This window comes from Pelophylax lessonae (genome assembly GCF_965119305.1).
Source record: "Pelophylax lessonae genome assembly, chromosome: 2".
In the NCBI taxonomy this organism is placed as follows: Eukaryota; Metazoa; Chordata; class Amphibia; order Anura; family Ranidae; genus Pelophylax; species Pelophylax lessonae.
The window spans coordinates 113866863-113881145 of record NC_138769.1 but is presented as its reverse complement, the minus strand read 5'-3'; the positions used below and the strand labels follow the sequence as shown (position 1 = coordinate 113881145).

The following is a 14283-nucleotide window of genomic DNA, read 5'->3' as shown; positions in this document are numbered from 1 at the left end:
GGGATCAAAAGTCAGGGCCTCCACCAGAGGTTCCAAGAGGACCTGGTCTGGCAAGCCACAAGCTGGCTCTTCTAGACCTGCAGACAAAGGCTGCCTCTGCATGAAGGGGCGCCCTCACTCGTATCTGGGGAGGGGGGACGTCTTAGCTGGTTTCGGGATCCATGGACCTCCATGGTACAGGTCAAGTGGGTCCACTGTGTTTTTCGGTCAGGCTACGAGATCGAGTTCGGTCTTGTCCTCTGGAAAGGTTTTTTCCCTCCCAACCTGAACTTGTCCCCAGATCACTTACTGGGTCTCTTTGGGGCAGTGCAAGACTTGTTTCAAAGGGTAATTGTTCCGGTTCCGACTTCGAAAAATTTTCAAGGTTTTTTTTTTTTTACTGAAACCTCTTTACAGTCCGCAGGAAGGAAGGCAAGGTACGTCCAATTCTGAAACTCAAGGCACTAAGCTGCTTTGTGCGAGTACAGAAGTTCTGCAAGGAGTCCATTCACATGGTAGTGGCGTCCCTACATCGGGGGGTTTCTTCTCGCTTCTTTCGACATCAAGGACACCTACCTGCACATTCTAATATGTGCTGGTCACACCAGTGCTTCCTCTGTTTTACCATAGACGGGGAGCATTATCAGTTTGTGGCACTGACCTTTGGTCTCGCCTCCGCACCTTGGGTCTTCACAGGAGCGTTAGCCCCGGTGCTGGAATTTATTGAGTCAGCAGGGCATCACGGTACTGGGGTACCTGGACCATCTGCGAGCGGAGTCTACAACTGCTCTGATGGACTACTGGTGATTACTCTGCGAACTCTAAGGGAGTTTGGTGGAATCCTGAACATTTAGGAGTCTTCTTTGGTTCTGTCCACAAAAATGGCCTATCTGGGTCTGTCTCTGGACTCCGCCTCAGCCGGAGTGTTCCTTTCTCTGGAAAAGCTCCAGACATTGCGGGAGGCAATTCAGCTTCTGTTGTTCAGCAGACAGTCATCCCTCCGGGCTTGCTTGCGAGTGCTGGGCCTCATGGTGTCCACCCTTGAGGTGGTCTGTTTGCACAGTTCCACACAAGATCTCTGCTAAAGGGATTCTGGTGAAATGGGTCCACGGTCTCTAGAGGTGGCTTTGCTTTCTGGCACTTCAACAGTGAAAATCCTTCTCCTCCTTTACTGGACGGTTGTCTCCATGGATGCCAGCGTGTCTGGGTGGGGAGGCATCCTCAGCACAGACGTGCTCAGGGGGTCTGGACTCTGGAAGAACCCAGACTGCCAATTTAGTGTACTGGAACTCCGAGCGATCAGACTTTGTTTGGCTCATTTGACAATCGTCTTCAGGGTTGTCCGGTACAAATTAATTTGGACAATGCCACGGCCGTAGTCTGTCAGTTAACAAGGGGGCACAAGAAGTGTCCTAGCAGCTCGGTAAGTAGCCGGCGTTCTAAGGTGGGCTGACTGATTTGGTTCAGCCCTCATAAACTGCTACGACTCCTGTGCAGGATTCAGGCAGAAGGGATTCCAGTCTTTCCAGTGGCTCTAGACTGGTCTCGCTGGTCTTGGTAGTCCGATCTGGTATGGCTGATCGCCAATGCCCCTTGGTGACGTCCTCTCAGGGAGGATCTGCTGTCCTAAGGACCAATCTAATCAAAATATCGGTATCGGCGATGAAAAAACGATATTGGTCGATCCCTTCTTCTAAACGTTCAAAAATGTTCTTTTGTACCTTATTTCTTTCATATATTGCGCCGGTCATGTGATTCTCTCTCTCTCTCTCTCTTTCTCTCTTTCTCTCTCTCAGGAGAAGCTGTAAGCCTAAACGAGGCTATGAAGACAGAAATTGTGTACTGTAGAGGATAGGAGGGATGGGGATGGGCAGGTCTAGAATTTGTGTCTAAGAAAGACCAACAACCTATTCAGGAAGTGAAATACAGCTTAGCAAATTCAGATAACAGGAAATAAAGTTGTCATGAAGAACAGAAGGAAGCTGATTGTCTAGTTTAGATAAGACTTTTTAAGCTACACAAGCAGCTAGATCAAAGATAAAGATATTTCTCTAGCGCTCATCGACAGACGTAGTCCTCGGTGATACACCACCTTCGGGTTATGTTACCTCCGCAGGAGCAGGACTAGACAGGAAATTAAAAAGCTCTGGCCACACCCTAGGGGCAGTCCCAGAGGGTATATCCTCTCTCTCTCTGCCTCAGCAAATCAGTTATTTTCTGTCTAGTTAGGAGTAAGGACCTAGATACCTTGCTGGGATCTTAGGTCCTGGCAAGAATTTTTTTCTAAAAGGATTTTTAGACAGCTTTTTTTCTCCAGTGTTCCTGTGAGATCTTCAAGCAAGAAAGCTGAACTGGGCGACGGGCTGGATGTTGAGATCCGGTGGTCACCCCAGTTCAGCCTACGAGCCCGTGCAGGCCATAGCTCCGCGCTGGGTCGGCCGCGACAAAGTCCCATTAAAAGGACTGAACCCGCGAGTTAAACGTCTCGCTGAAACGCCAAAGACCATGAGTCACGGCGTCCGTATCGGTCGACAGCCCTCCCGCCCCGGTGGAGAGGGGTACTGTCAGGAGTTGGTGCCCGCCTGGTTCCGGTATGGTGAGTAGTATGTTCCCCCTTTTTCCCTGACGGGTTTTGTGGTGAACGCGGGCCCCTCTCTGTATGGTAAGAAAGAGTTCTTTCTATCCTATAACATGTCACAAATCCTCCTACTTTGAGTGTGATTTTATGTGTGCAAAAAGCCAGGAGGCTTGGTTTGGGAGCTAACAATCTATTGTATACATGTTTTAAAGATGTAATCTGTGGCATTCTGGGAATCTTATGGGTTAAGTATAAGCTACCTACCAGTCGGAAGCCACGGACATGTAGACTGCCTTCCAAATCAGATCTCCAGCTATTAGCAGGCCTCCCGAACGGCCATGCGGTCCGCCAGGGCCGGTACCGCCATATCCCCATGCAGAGAGAGTGTTGTGTGCCCTGCAGCACACCGCTAGTCAGCACAGGCCGCCGCCATTTTTTTTTGCTGGATCGCACGAGCCGCCATTTTGGCGTAGCCTCGTGTCTCCAGCATGGGGGGCGGCCATGTTTGAGGTGATCCTACACCTCGTGGAGCTTGGGGGAGGCGCCGGAAGGCGTGCAGAGGGGCGGAGCCGCCTCCCTTCTTCCTGGGCAGCCAGCCAAAAGACTTCCTGTTTGTCAAGACAGCGCTGTAAGCTGTTGCAGTTTAACTCTGAGCATCAAGTGGTGAGCCTGGGGGTCTATCTCTCTCTCTCTCGATCGATAGGGATCCCTAGCAGGTAACACTAAGGGGCTTTTTGTGGCGCTGGGGGTCAGAAAAAAAAAAAAAAAAAAGTTTTTTTCTTTTGAATTATATTATCCAGGAAGTAACTGGAGTTATCATGGACCCTGCCACACATATTCCCCCACCTGTTTCCCTCGAGGGGGCCTCGGGACCCGCCGGTGCACAGAGTATAGAATCATTTACAGCAATTTTGGAGTCTATGGTGGCTCGGGTGGAGGCGGCCTGTCAGGGACGGGGGTCAAGGAAGCGACCCCCGCCTACCCCTATACTATCTGACACCTCTGACTCTGATTCAGAGATGGTCACTGCAGTTGCAGGTTCCTCTGCAAGGGCTGTTATCCCAGGTAAAGCCCCCTCAGACAGTGAGGAGGACGCTTCTTCTCCTGCTATAATTCAGGAAGAAGCATTGGTGGACGCACTAGTTGTGGCAGTGCAAGAAACCTTAAAACTTGAGGCTTTACCGGCAGAGGCAACTGAAACAGAGAGGCCTTTCGGTACTAATAAGCCCATCAAGATGGCGAAGGCTTTTCCGGTACCTAAATGTTTTGGTAATCAGATTAAAGTAGAATGGGAGCATTCTAAACGTACCTTTACTATTTCCAAGCGTATTGCTAGACGCTATCCGTTTGAGGAATCCATCATTAAGAAATGGACGGTACCACCAGTGGTGGATCCGCCTATTTCCAGGCTGAATAAAGCCACGGTTATTCCAGTGGAGGACACTTCGTCCTTTAAGGATCCGGTGGATCGAAAGATAGAAGCAGAGTCCCGCACTATCTTTTCTCTGATAGGGTCAGCATTTAGACCAGTAATTGTTATTGGTCTAGTTTCCCAGACACTTACGGAATGGGCGAAAATGGTACGCCAAGATCTTAGGGGAAAAGATATTCCCCAGGAGACATCTGATTTGATGGAACAGATCATACAAGGGCTACGGTTTATCTGTGACGCAGCCTTGGACACAACTCCCTTATTAGGGCATGCATCTAAGTTAGCAGTGATCCTCAGACGTGTGCTGTGGTTAAAATGCTGGTCAGCTGACCTAGGTTCCAAAAAGACCTTGACCAATCTCCCTTTTCAGGGAAATCGTCTATTTGGGGCCAACCTAGATGAAATCATTAAGGATGCCACTGGGGGCAAGAGCACTTTCTTGCCACAGGCTGCAAAAGCTAAGGGACCTCGCAACAAGCGAGGACCTTTCTTTACCGCCCATAAAGGGCGCCCGGCTGGTACTAGCGGGAAAGGCAAGACTCCTCCAGGAGGATTCAAGAAGGGCTGGTCGGACAAGCAGAGGACCAACCCAGCCAAACCCGAAGCAAAGGAGTACACAGCCTGAAGGTGCGCCCCCACCCGGTTTCAGGGTGGGGGGACGTTTTCACCGGTATTCAGGACATCAGATCGAGCATCAACCACTACTACCGGTGCGATTCTTCCCTTCCAACATTTAAGTACCACAGGAAGCGGTAGTTACCGTTCCCTGAATAGATCTTTTCCTTTACCCTTTCCTAAGATTAGTCCCGATACCTCACAGGAATCGGATCTGGTTGACCAGATAGGCCAAGTAGCCTCTAGTCGGGTGACTTCGGTCCCTGAGGTTCAACCAGAAAAGATCACCCTTCCTGATAACTATCAGGTATCTGATAAATGTGTGGAAACAGAAAACGACCAGACTTTCTCGGATGGTCGGGGCCAGATAGCTCTAGGGACGCCTGGTTCAGATCCAATCAGCGCCAGTGGTCCTAGAAATTCTAGGCTGGCCTCCTCAAGCCGGCCTGGCCGACTTGGACATGCTAGTCGCAGACGTTCCGTGGGAACTTCGTCTCAGGGAGTGTCTGTGGTCTCTAGGACCAAGTTACCTTCGTGCTTTACAGTCGCTGGTTTTAATGGCCTGGCCATTGAGACCCAAGTACTGAAGGACAGAGGTTTGTCTACTTCTGTCATTCCTACCCTTATTAAAGCAAGGAAAGCGACTTCCAGCAAAGTCTATTATCACACATGGAAGACTTATATTGCGTGGTGCGAATCTTTAGGATTTCCTCCACGTACCTATTCGGTGTCTCGAATATTGGCCTTTTTGCAACAAGGGGTTGAGCAGAAGCTAGCCTTGAGCACCATCAAGGGTCAAGTTTCAGCATTAGCAATCTTCTTTCAGAAGCCGTTAGCTACCAAATCCTTGGTGCGGAATTTCATCCAGGGGGTGCGGCACCTGGCTCCTCCAGTCCGCGCGCCCTTACCGCCCTGGGATCTTAATTTGGTTTTGTCGGTTCTACAGAAACCTCCTTTTGAAAACATCAGGGAGATTCCCTTGCTTACTTTATCCCAGAAGGTGGCCTTCTTGGTGGCTATTACTTCTGCTCGCAGGGTGTCAGAACTGGCTGCATTATCATGCCAGTCCCCATACCTAGTGATTCATAGGGATAAGGTAGTACTTCATCCTAAGCCATCTTTTCTTCCTAAGGTGGTTTCAGATTTTCATCTGAATGAAGATATTGTACTACCTTCCTTGTGTCCTCAGCCCAAGCATCATCGGGAACATGCGTTGCATTCCTTAGATGTGGTTCGGGCAATCAGGGTATACCTGAAAGCTACGGAATCATTCCGTAAGACGGATTCACTTTTTGTGATCACGGATGGCCCCAGAAAGGGTTTGCCTGCATCTGCCGCAACCATTGCCAAATGGATTAGACAGACGGTGGTACAGGCTTATTCTATTAAGGGTCAGAGTCCTCCGTTCCCTGTTAGGGCGCACTCCACTCGAGCGCTCAGTACTTCCTGGGCCTTTCGCCATCAGGCGTCAGTGGTCCAGGTATGTAAGGCGGCCACCTGGTCGTCGGTACATACCTTTACAAAATTCTATAAAATTGATGTGACGGCATCGGCGGATGCCTCATTTGGCCGCAAGGTTTTGCAGGCCGCAATTTGAGGAGACCGGTGGTCTACCTCGAGGGTTTTTTTCTGATTGAAAATTTTTTTGTTGAGTCTCATCATTAAGGATGAGCATTGTAAACTTCTAGTTGGCACCGGTTGGGCCTTCTAGATTGGGATTTGATTTCCATTTTCCCACCCCTCATTTGTGATACTGCTCTGGGACGTCCCGAAGGTGGTGTATCACCGAGGACTACGTCTGTCGATGAGCGCTAGAGAAAAATGGATTTTTGTAAAATCTTACCGTAAAATCCTTTTCTCTTAGCTCATCGACAGACGTAGTCCCCGCCCCTCTGTTTTGGAGTTGGGTTGGGTTAAATTCTCTAAGCACTGCTTTTTCACATAACTGATTTGCTGAGGCAGAGAGAGAGAGGATATACCCTCTGGGACTGCCCCTAGGGTGTGGCCAGAGCTTTTTAATTTCCTGTCTAGTCCTGCTCCTGCGGAGGTAACATAACCCGAAGGTGGTGTATCACCGAGGACTACGTCTGTCGATGAGCTAAGAGAAAAGGATTTTACGGTAAGATTTTACAAAAATCCATTTTTAACATACTATTAATAGGAAAATTTTTGACTGGAGTTTCCCATTACTGGAATTTCTAAATGTTTGATTAGAAACCATTGTCTAATCCAGACTTTGAGCAATCTTTTTTTGCTTCACTGACAGCCTTTGCAGCCAAATGTGACTGCTCATAGGCACTTGCTGGTACAGTTGATAATGTCTGTGCAAGCAGCACAGCCTCGCCCCTGTATCACTCACTCGCATCCCACCCCATTCATGATGTCATGTTTTCTCATAAATTAGGAAACACACGTTTTAATACTGGGGAGAATCCGTTGTCTGAAAGTTAGGTTTTAATGTGTTCTAAGTCGCTGACCTGGAAGAAGTATAAAAATAATTTTGACATAGCATGCTTATTTCAGGTTTGTGACCCAAAAATACTTGTTGAAAACATAACAGCAAGGCAATAGCATTTTCGGTAGGCGGCCATTGATGACAGGTGCTTACATCATACATAAAGGTTTCACTTCAATCATATCTGTTTATTATTACTGCACAGTTAATATATAAAATAGGAGGTGAACATCTGTAAAAGCACAAGCAATAGAGTTCCTGACAAAAAGGGAATGGGTGCTATAATTTTGGGCTTTCTTTACAAGGCCCCAAAACTGTAACGTCGTATATGGTCAACAAGTCGGCACACCAGAAGGTTATAGGTCATTTCACATGTAATATTTTATTTTTAACATTAAAATATTAATTTAAAGCCATTCCAAAAATTTTCTTTACACAGGTGTGTAAACAAAGCATACAAATTTCAGCACCATATGGAATCTAAGTTAACCAAGATAAAGTTAAACCGGACAGCTAGGCAAAGCCTATTCAAACATGGCAAGATGCAGAGAATGTATTGTGCAATAAATGCCAAACAAGTATAGTGAAATACAAAAAGCTAAATATACAGTCACCGAGTAAATGATGGTAGACACCTGACAGCAGAAAGTGGTGTTGGTTACAGACAACATTTTGGGGTAAAAACCCCTTAGCCAAGTTCAGGTGGAAATCTAGATTTAATAAAGGGTTTTCATCCCAAAACTTTTAGTAACTTTTGCCATATTTTTCTTTTTGTATTTCACTATACTTGTTTGGCATTTATATCACAATAATGTCTCGGCACCTTGCTATATTTTGAATATGCTCTGACTAGCTGTGTTAGGTTTACCTCAGTGCTGACTAGATTAGGTTCCTGGAGAACTGGGCCGACTTCTCAGTCGGTCACCGGCTCTTTGGTAGGGACGGATTGCACCTAAATGGGGTGGGTGCAGCCGTACTGGGTGAGAGGATGGCCAAAAAGTTAGAGGGGCTTTTAAACTAGGGAATGGGGGGGAGGGTACAGATGTAGAATTAGCCAGTGGAAAGCAAGTTTCAGAGGGCAGAAATGGGGGCATTAGCGGTAGGGTGTTCGGAGCTCCTATACCCAGGGTGGGTATGGGGAAAATTCAAGAGAGCAGCCTAAAAACATCAAATGAGGATATTTGTAACCGATCAAAATTAAGAGGTTTGTATACCAATGCCAGAAGCCTGGCCAACAAGATGGGAGAGCTGGAGCTACTGATGTTTGAGGAGGACTTAGATTTTGTGGGGATAACTGAGACTTGGTTTGACAGCTCTCATGACTGGATGGCGACCATTCAGGGGTATTCCCTTTATCGCAGAGATAGAGAGGGTAAAAAAGGGGGAGGGGTATGTCTGTATATTAAGAACAGCATACAGGTAAATATGAGGGATGATATTAATAATGGAACTAAGGACGAGGCAGAATCCCTATGGGTAGAGCTTCAAAGGGATGGCACGGCGGGGAAGGTAATATTGGGCGTATGCTATAGGCCCCCCAACCAGAGGGAGGAGGGTGAGGCGGACCTCCTTTTACAGATAGGATTGGCAGCAAGGATGGGAAATGTCATTATAATGGGGGACTTTAATTATCCAGATATAGACTGGGCAGAAGGAACCGCGCACTCAGCCAAGGCTAAGCAGTTCCTAAATGTTTTGCAGGACAATTTCATGGGTCAGATAGTGAATGCACCGACAAGAAACAATGCGGTACTTGACCTACTGATTACCAATGATACAGACCTGATCACGGATATAGAAATACTGGACAACTTGGGAAACAGTGACCATAGGTCAATAAGTTTCAGTATTACAGTAATAGGAAGCAGAGGGGTAATATAAGGACACTGAATTTCAAAAGAGCCAATTTCCCTAAACTGCGCTCACTGCTAGAAAATATCAATTGGGATAGAACCCTGGGAACAAAGAACACGGAGGAAAAATGGGAGTGCTTCAAGAGTATACTAAACAGGGGGATTGACCAGTGCATTCCAAAGGGAAATAAATTTAAAAGAGCAAAAATAAACCCTGGATGGCTAAACTCCAACATAAAAATGCATATTAGTGCTAAGGAAAAGGCCTTCAAAAAATACAAGACTGAGGGGTCATTGGCAGCATTTAAGCACTACAAAGAGTGTAATAAGAAATGTAAAGACGAAATCAGGGCGGCTAAAATAGAACACGAGAGACATATAGCGGAGGAGAGCAAAAAGAACCCCAAGAAGTTTTTTAAGTATATAAACAGTAAGAAAGCGAGGCCAGAACACATTGGCCCCATAAAAGATGATAAAGGAAATATGGTCACTGAGGACAGAGAAAAGGCGGAAGTGTTAAATCATTTCTTCTCTTCAGTCTTCACAAAAGAATCGGGGGGCTACACGAACCCAGCTTGTAAGCCCGAACTAAATAATACACCTCAGGAAGTGCCACCATGGCTAACAGAAGATAGACTTAGAGCCAAACTAGAGAAACTTAACATAAATAAATCCCCGGGACCGGATGGCTTGCACCCGAGGGTTCTTAATGAGCTCAGCCAGGTGATTGCCAGACCATTATTCTTGATCTTTAAGAATAGTTTACAGACGGGTATGGTGCCAGCTGATTGGAAAAAAGCCAACGTGGTACCAATATTTAAGAAGGGGCCGAGATATATCCCGGGTAACTATAGGCCGGTCAGCCTAACATCTGTAGTCTGCAAAATTTTGGAGGGGATGTTAAGGGACCACATACAAGACTTTAGTAATGAAAACGGTATTATAAGTAGTAATCAGCATGGATTCATGAAAAATCGTTCGTGCCAAACCAATCTATTAACCTTCTACGATGAAGTGAGCAGCCACCTAGATAAAGGTAAGCCTGTGGATGTGGTGTATCTGGACTTTGCAAAGGCCTTTGACACCGTTCCCCACAAACGATTACTGTACAAACTAAGGAAGGTAGGTATGGATCAGAAGGTGAGTACCTGGATAGAGAACTGGCTCCAGGGGAGAGTACAGAGGGTGGTGATTAATGGGGAGTACTCGGATTGGGCGGGTGTGGAAAGTGGGGTCCCCCAGGGTTCTGTCCTGGGACCAATCCTGTTTAATTTGTTCATAAATGATCTAGAGGAAGGGATATCTAGCACAATCTCAGTATTTGCAGATGATACTAAACTAGGCATGCCAATATCTTCTATGCAGGATGTGGAAACCTTGCAAGCAGACCTGAACAAAATAACGGGGTGGGCAACTACATGGCAGATGAGGTTTAATGTTGATAAATGTAAAGTAATGCACTTGGGGGCCAGAAACCAGAAAGCAAGCTACTCACTAGGGGGGGAACCTCTGGGTGAGTCTAGGATGGAAAAGGACTTGGGGGTACTGGTAGACAACAAGCTTGGCAGTGGCATGCAATGCCAAGCCGCCGCAAGCAAAGCCAACAGAATACTGGGATGTATAAAAAAGGGGATTCACTCCAGAAATAAAGAGATTATTCTCCCACTCTACAAGACTCTGGTCCGGCCACATCTGGAGTATGCTGTCCAGTTCTGGGCACCGGTCCTCAGGAAGGATGTGCTGGAACTGGAGAAAGTCCAGAGAAGGGCAACAAAAATAATTAGGGGAATGGAGGACATCAGCTATGAGGAAAGACTACAAGCCCTGAACCTTTTCTCTCTGGAGAAAAGACGATTGAGGGGGGATATGATATCAATGTACAAATACTGTACTGGTGACCCGAGCATAAGGAACAAACTATTCAGAGAAAGGAGATACAATAAGACACGTGGCCACTCACTAAAACTAGAGGAAAGGCGGTTTAACCTTAAAGTGCGTAAGGGGTTCTTCACTGTAAACGGTAAGGATGTGGAATTCTCTTCCACAAGCAGTCATATCAGCAGGGAGCATTGATAGTTTCAAAAAACTATTAGATGGACACCTTAAAGACCACAACATACAGGGGTATACAATGTACGGTTAAAAGCAAACACACACACGCATCATAGGTTGAACTGGATGGACTGATGTCTTTTTTCAACCTCACTAACTATGTAACTATGTAACTATTAGTTTATCATGGTGCTGTGATCCTTTATACAAACATTTTCATGTTGAAAATGAAATCTTACGTGTGAATTAAACTAGATTTTTCTGTTGTTCAGACTCTCTCATTATATACACTGTTACCGCTGTGCAGGCCTGCTCTCACTTGTATAAATGTGTCACAGATTTATTTGATTTTGAGACCAGTTGCGATTCTTGCTGTATGTACTTTTTTTTTTTTGTTTCCCCTTTCAAAATTTTCCTTTTTTCTTTTTTTTATTCCTCAGCTCTGAGATCGATTACCTGGCATTTCCTGAGTTCCTCACTGTAGTGAATCTATTTCCTGCACTTAAAGACACTGTATTCTACTTGCGGAAATCATACAAAGCAATGAAACAAATATCGGAGAAGATGCAGCCTTCTGGAGCAAGACGGATATGAAATGTGAAGGCAGATGTCCTAGTAACCTGACCATAGTGGAAAGAAATCTGCTGCACTTTAAAGTTATGGGTGGAGCACTTACCGATATGAAGGCGAGACACACGTGTGACTACTGACCTCCCTGCCTTTTAGTCGATGCAGACACAGGGCAAATTGAAGATTTGTGTGGTCCTATTCAGGATTTAACATGGAATATCAGTCTGTTACTTCTGTTAGTTAATTTTTCATAATCACAGTAGTACTCCTCCAAACGCAGTGAAGATGTCCCCTACAGCAGTGGTCCTCAACCCTGGCCTACAGGGCCCACTAACAGGCCAGATTTGCAAGATAACTGAAATACATCCCAGGTGATATCATTTGCTGCTCAGTGATTGCAGTACTCTATAGACTGCATCTCCCCAAGGTAATACCTAAAATCTGGCCTGTCAGTGGGCCCTGTAGGCCAGGGTTGAGGACCACTGCCCTACAGTAACTGTTCAGATTCCATCTGTTTTACTGTGGAAGGTTTACACACTCACACTTTCATTTTATAAGGGTTTGTTCACACCACATTAGTTAGAGCTATGCTGGCAGCTATTTCCAGTGCAGATCCAGCCCATATACAAAGCAAAATACAGGGTTGCTGTATGTGAACTGCATGCAATACTTTTTTTTTAGTCTAGTGTGTTGCTATAAGAACTACCACATCGCAACACTGTTGTGGTAAAAAGAACTGTGTAGAAATGTCACTTTTAAATGAAATGAAAGAAAAACTCTAAACCATACATTGCTCCAGGTTTGGTGCATCAGCTCTGTGTTTCCCAGCACACCAGCATTTGTATGATGTGTGCGGCTCGCTAGTGTAGACAGACCCTAAAAGTATCTGAAATGAAATATCTGTATTGTCAATGACATTAACTCCATTCACATTAGTGTGTCTTTGGTGCGACTTTGATCTGACTTTACATCTTCTGGACCAAAGTCGCACCATAGTAGTACAGGCACCTTTTCTAAGTCGCTGAGGCTTTAGGATTCACCGACTTGAAAGGATGCCATTGATGGAATCGGCTATGATTTGTCATGCAACTTTGATGTCCAAGGTTGCATGACAAGTCGTACAAGTGTGAATGGAGCCTAAGATGCTATATGTCCTTTTCATAATATGCGTTCGAAAAGGAAAGAAGAATGGAAAAGGTTACACACAGACTTGCCTTCCAGATATTTTCAAAAACTTTTAAGACCCAATCTTTACTTTTCATTGAACTAAGAACTGTCTGATTCCAAAGAGAAATTAAATATTTGTATATTACTGTTCTGTGCGGTATATGAAGAACAGTTAACCGCATATTATAAGATCAACTCCACACAGAAAATAGGTTTTGTGTGGTCTGGCACTCTATCAGTGAAGGCTGCTTTACCAAGTCTGTTTGGCAGAGCAGTCTGTGACATTTTATTTTAACCTGTTTTACACAACCCAAAAAAAAAATATATATATATATATATATGCACACGCGCACACACACCTTGGTACCCTGTTGATGTCTCCTAACTTACTAAGGCAACCGCGATCTCTATGGGATTTACTAAAACTGTAGAGTGCAAAATCTGGTGCAGCTTTGCATAGAAACCAGTCAGCTACCAGGTTTGTTTTCTCAAAGCTTAATTAAACAAACTATTTTTTGTCCAACGCTGCCAGGACGGACCAGATGGAATCTAATTGTCAGTGCTATGTGGCTGCGAGGGCCTGACAGCTGAGGATCGCCAGCGAGAAGTACAGCAGAGATTGGGTGGGGAGGGGGTTTGGTGTTGGGTCACCTTTACAATTTTTCTGTAAAGGTGAACTAACCCTTTAACCTACATATAATGAAGAAATGTTATACGTTTTTCTAATTTGGTGGTAACTGCTTGCACTTATCAGCCATCTACCTTTACCCTACATTAGTGCTAACCGATACATCACAGGTCATAGATTATGCTAACCAGTCTTTCTGCATGCCAGTTCTATGTAGATTCACCCAAGACATGCAGTTACTTAGCGGCAGTATTTTATGGTATGCTCTGCCCCTCTATTCTCTCCCATTCAATTTCCCATGTTAAAGGATTTACCTGGTTTTATCAACCCCTTGCCTTTCAAGAGTCTCTGGCATCCCAAACTGTTTAGTACTCATTGATGTTTCTGGGTTAGTGATGTTGAACTTGACAGCTGTTTTCAACTTTCAACTGTAAAGGTTCAGTCAGCTGGTCCCACAAGGTGTCTATTATCTTTATTAGCCAGGAAATCCTGCTTTGTGTGCATCTCTTCTTTAGTTTAATTTTGTTAGTAGAGGCTTGACTTCCTTTATGCCTGGTACACCCCAAAAAAAAAACAAAGTAAAAATATTGAAAAGATGTCGGACTTTACCGGTACCAAGAAGGACTGTAAACAATTATACATATAAAAGTATCAAATTTATTACAAAACAACTTAGTTTTCTCAAAAAGATTTAAAACCAAAAAGGAAAATAGCCATAGCTCTCATACAGTATACCAAATAGTCTAACAATTGCTGTTACTATGCTGACTGTTCCAAGAGGTTGATGCGTTTCACATTCAGTTGCTTCACCAGGACCTGATGTACTATGGTACATGGTTACTATGCTGACCTGAGGACCTGATATAACTTGGCAGCTCAGAAAATTGTCAATACACTTGGGAGCTCCAGCAGTAACAGCTGGGTGGTAATACACGAGATAGTCTCGGACGCTTT

The 14283-nt window shown here is 45.2% G+C and overlaps 1 protein-coding gene across 1 annotated transcript in view; it reads left to right on the top strand.

The window, feature by feature from the left end:
- Positions 1 to 11783, top strand: part of AKAP10 (A-kinase anchoring protein 10) — a 129139-nt gene extending 117356 nt beyond the window's left edge. The window contains exon 15 of the mRNA XM_082247302.1: positions 11405 to 11783. Coding sequence (XP_082103428.1) covers positions 11405 to 11410 — 6 coding nt within the window. The 3' untranslated portion in view covers positions 11411 to 11783. The remainder of the gene's footprint in view (positions 1 to 11404) is intronic.
- The last annotated feature ends 2500 nt before the right edge of the window (positions 11784 to 14283 follow it).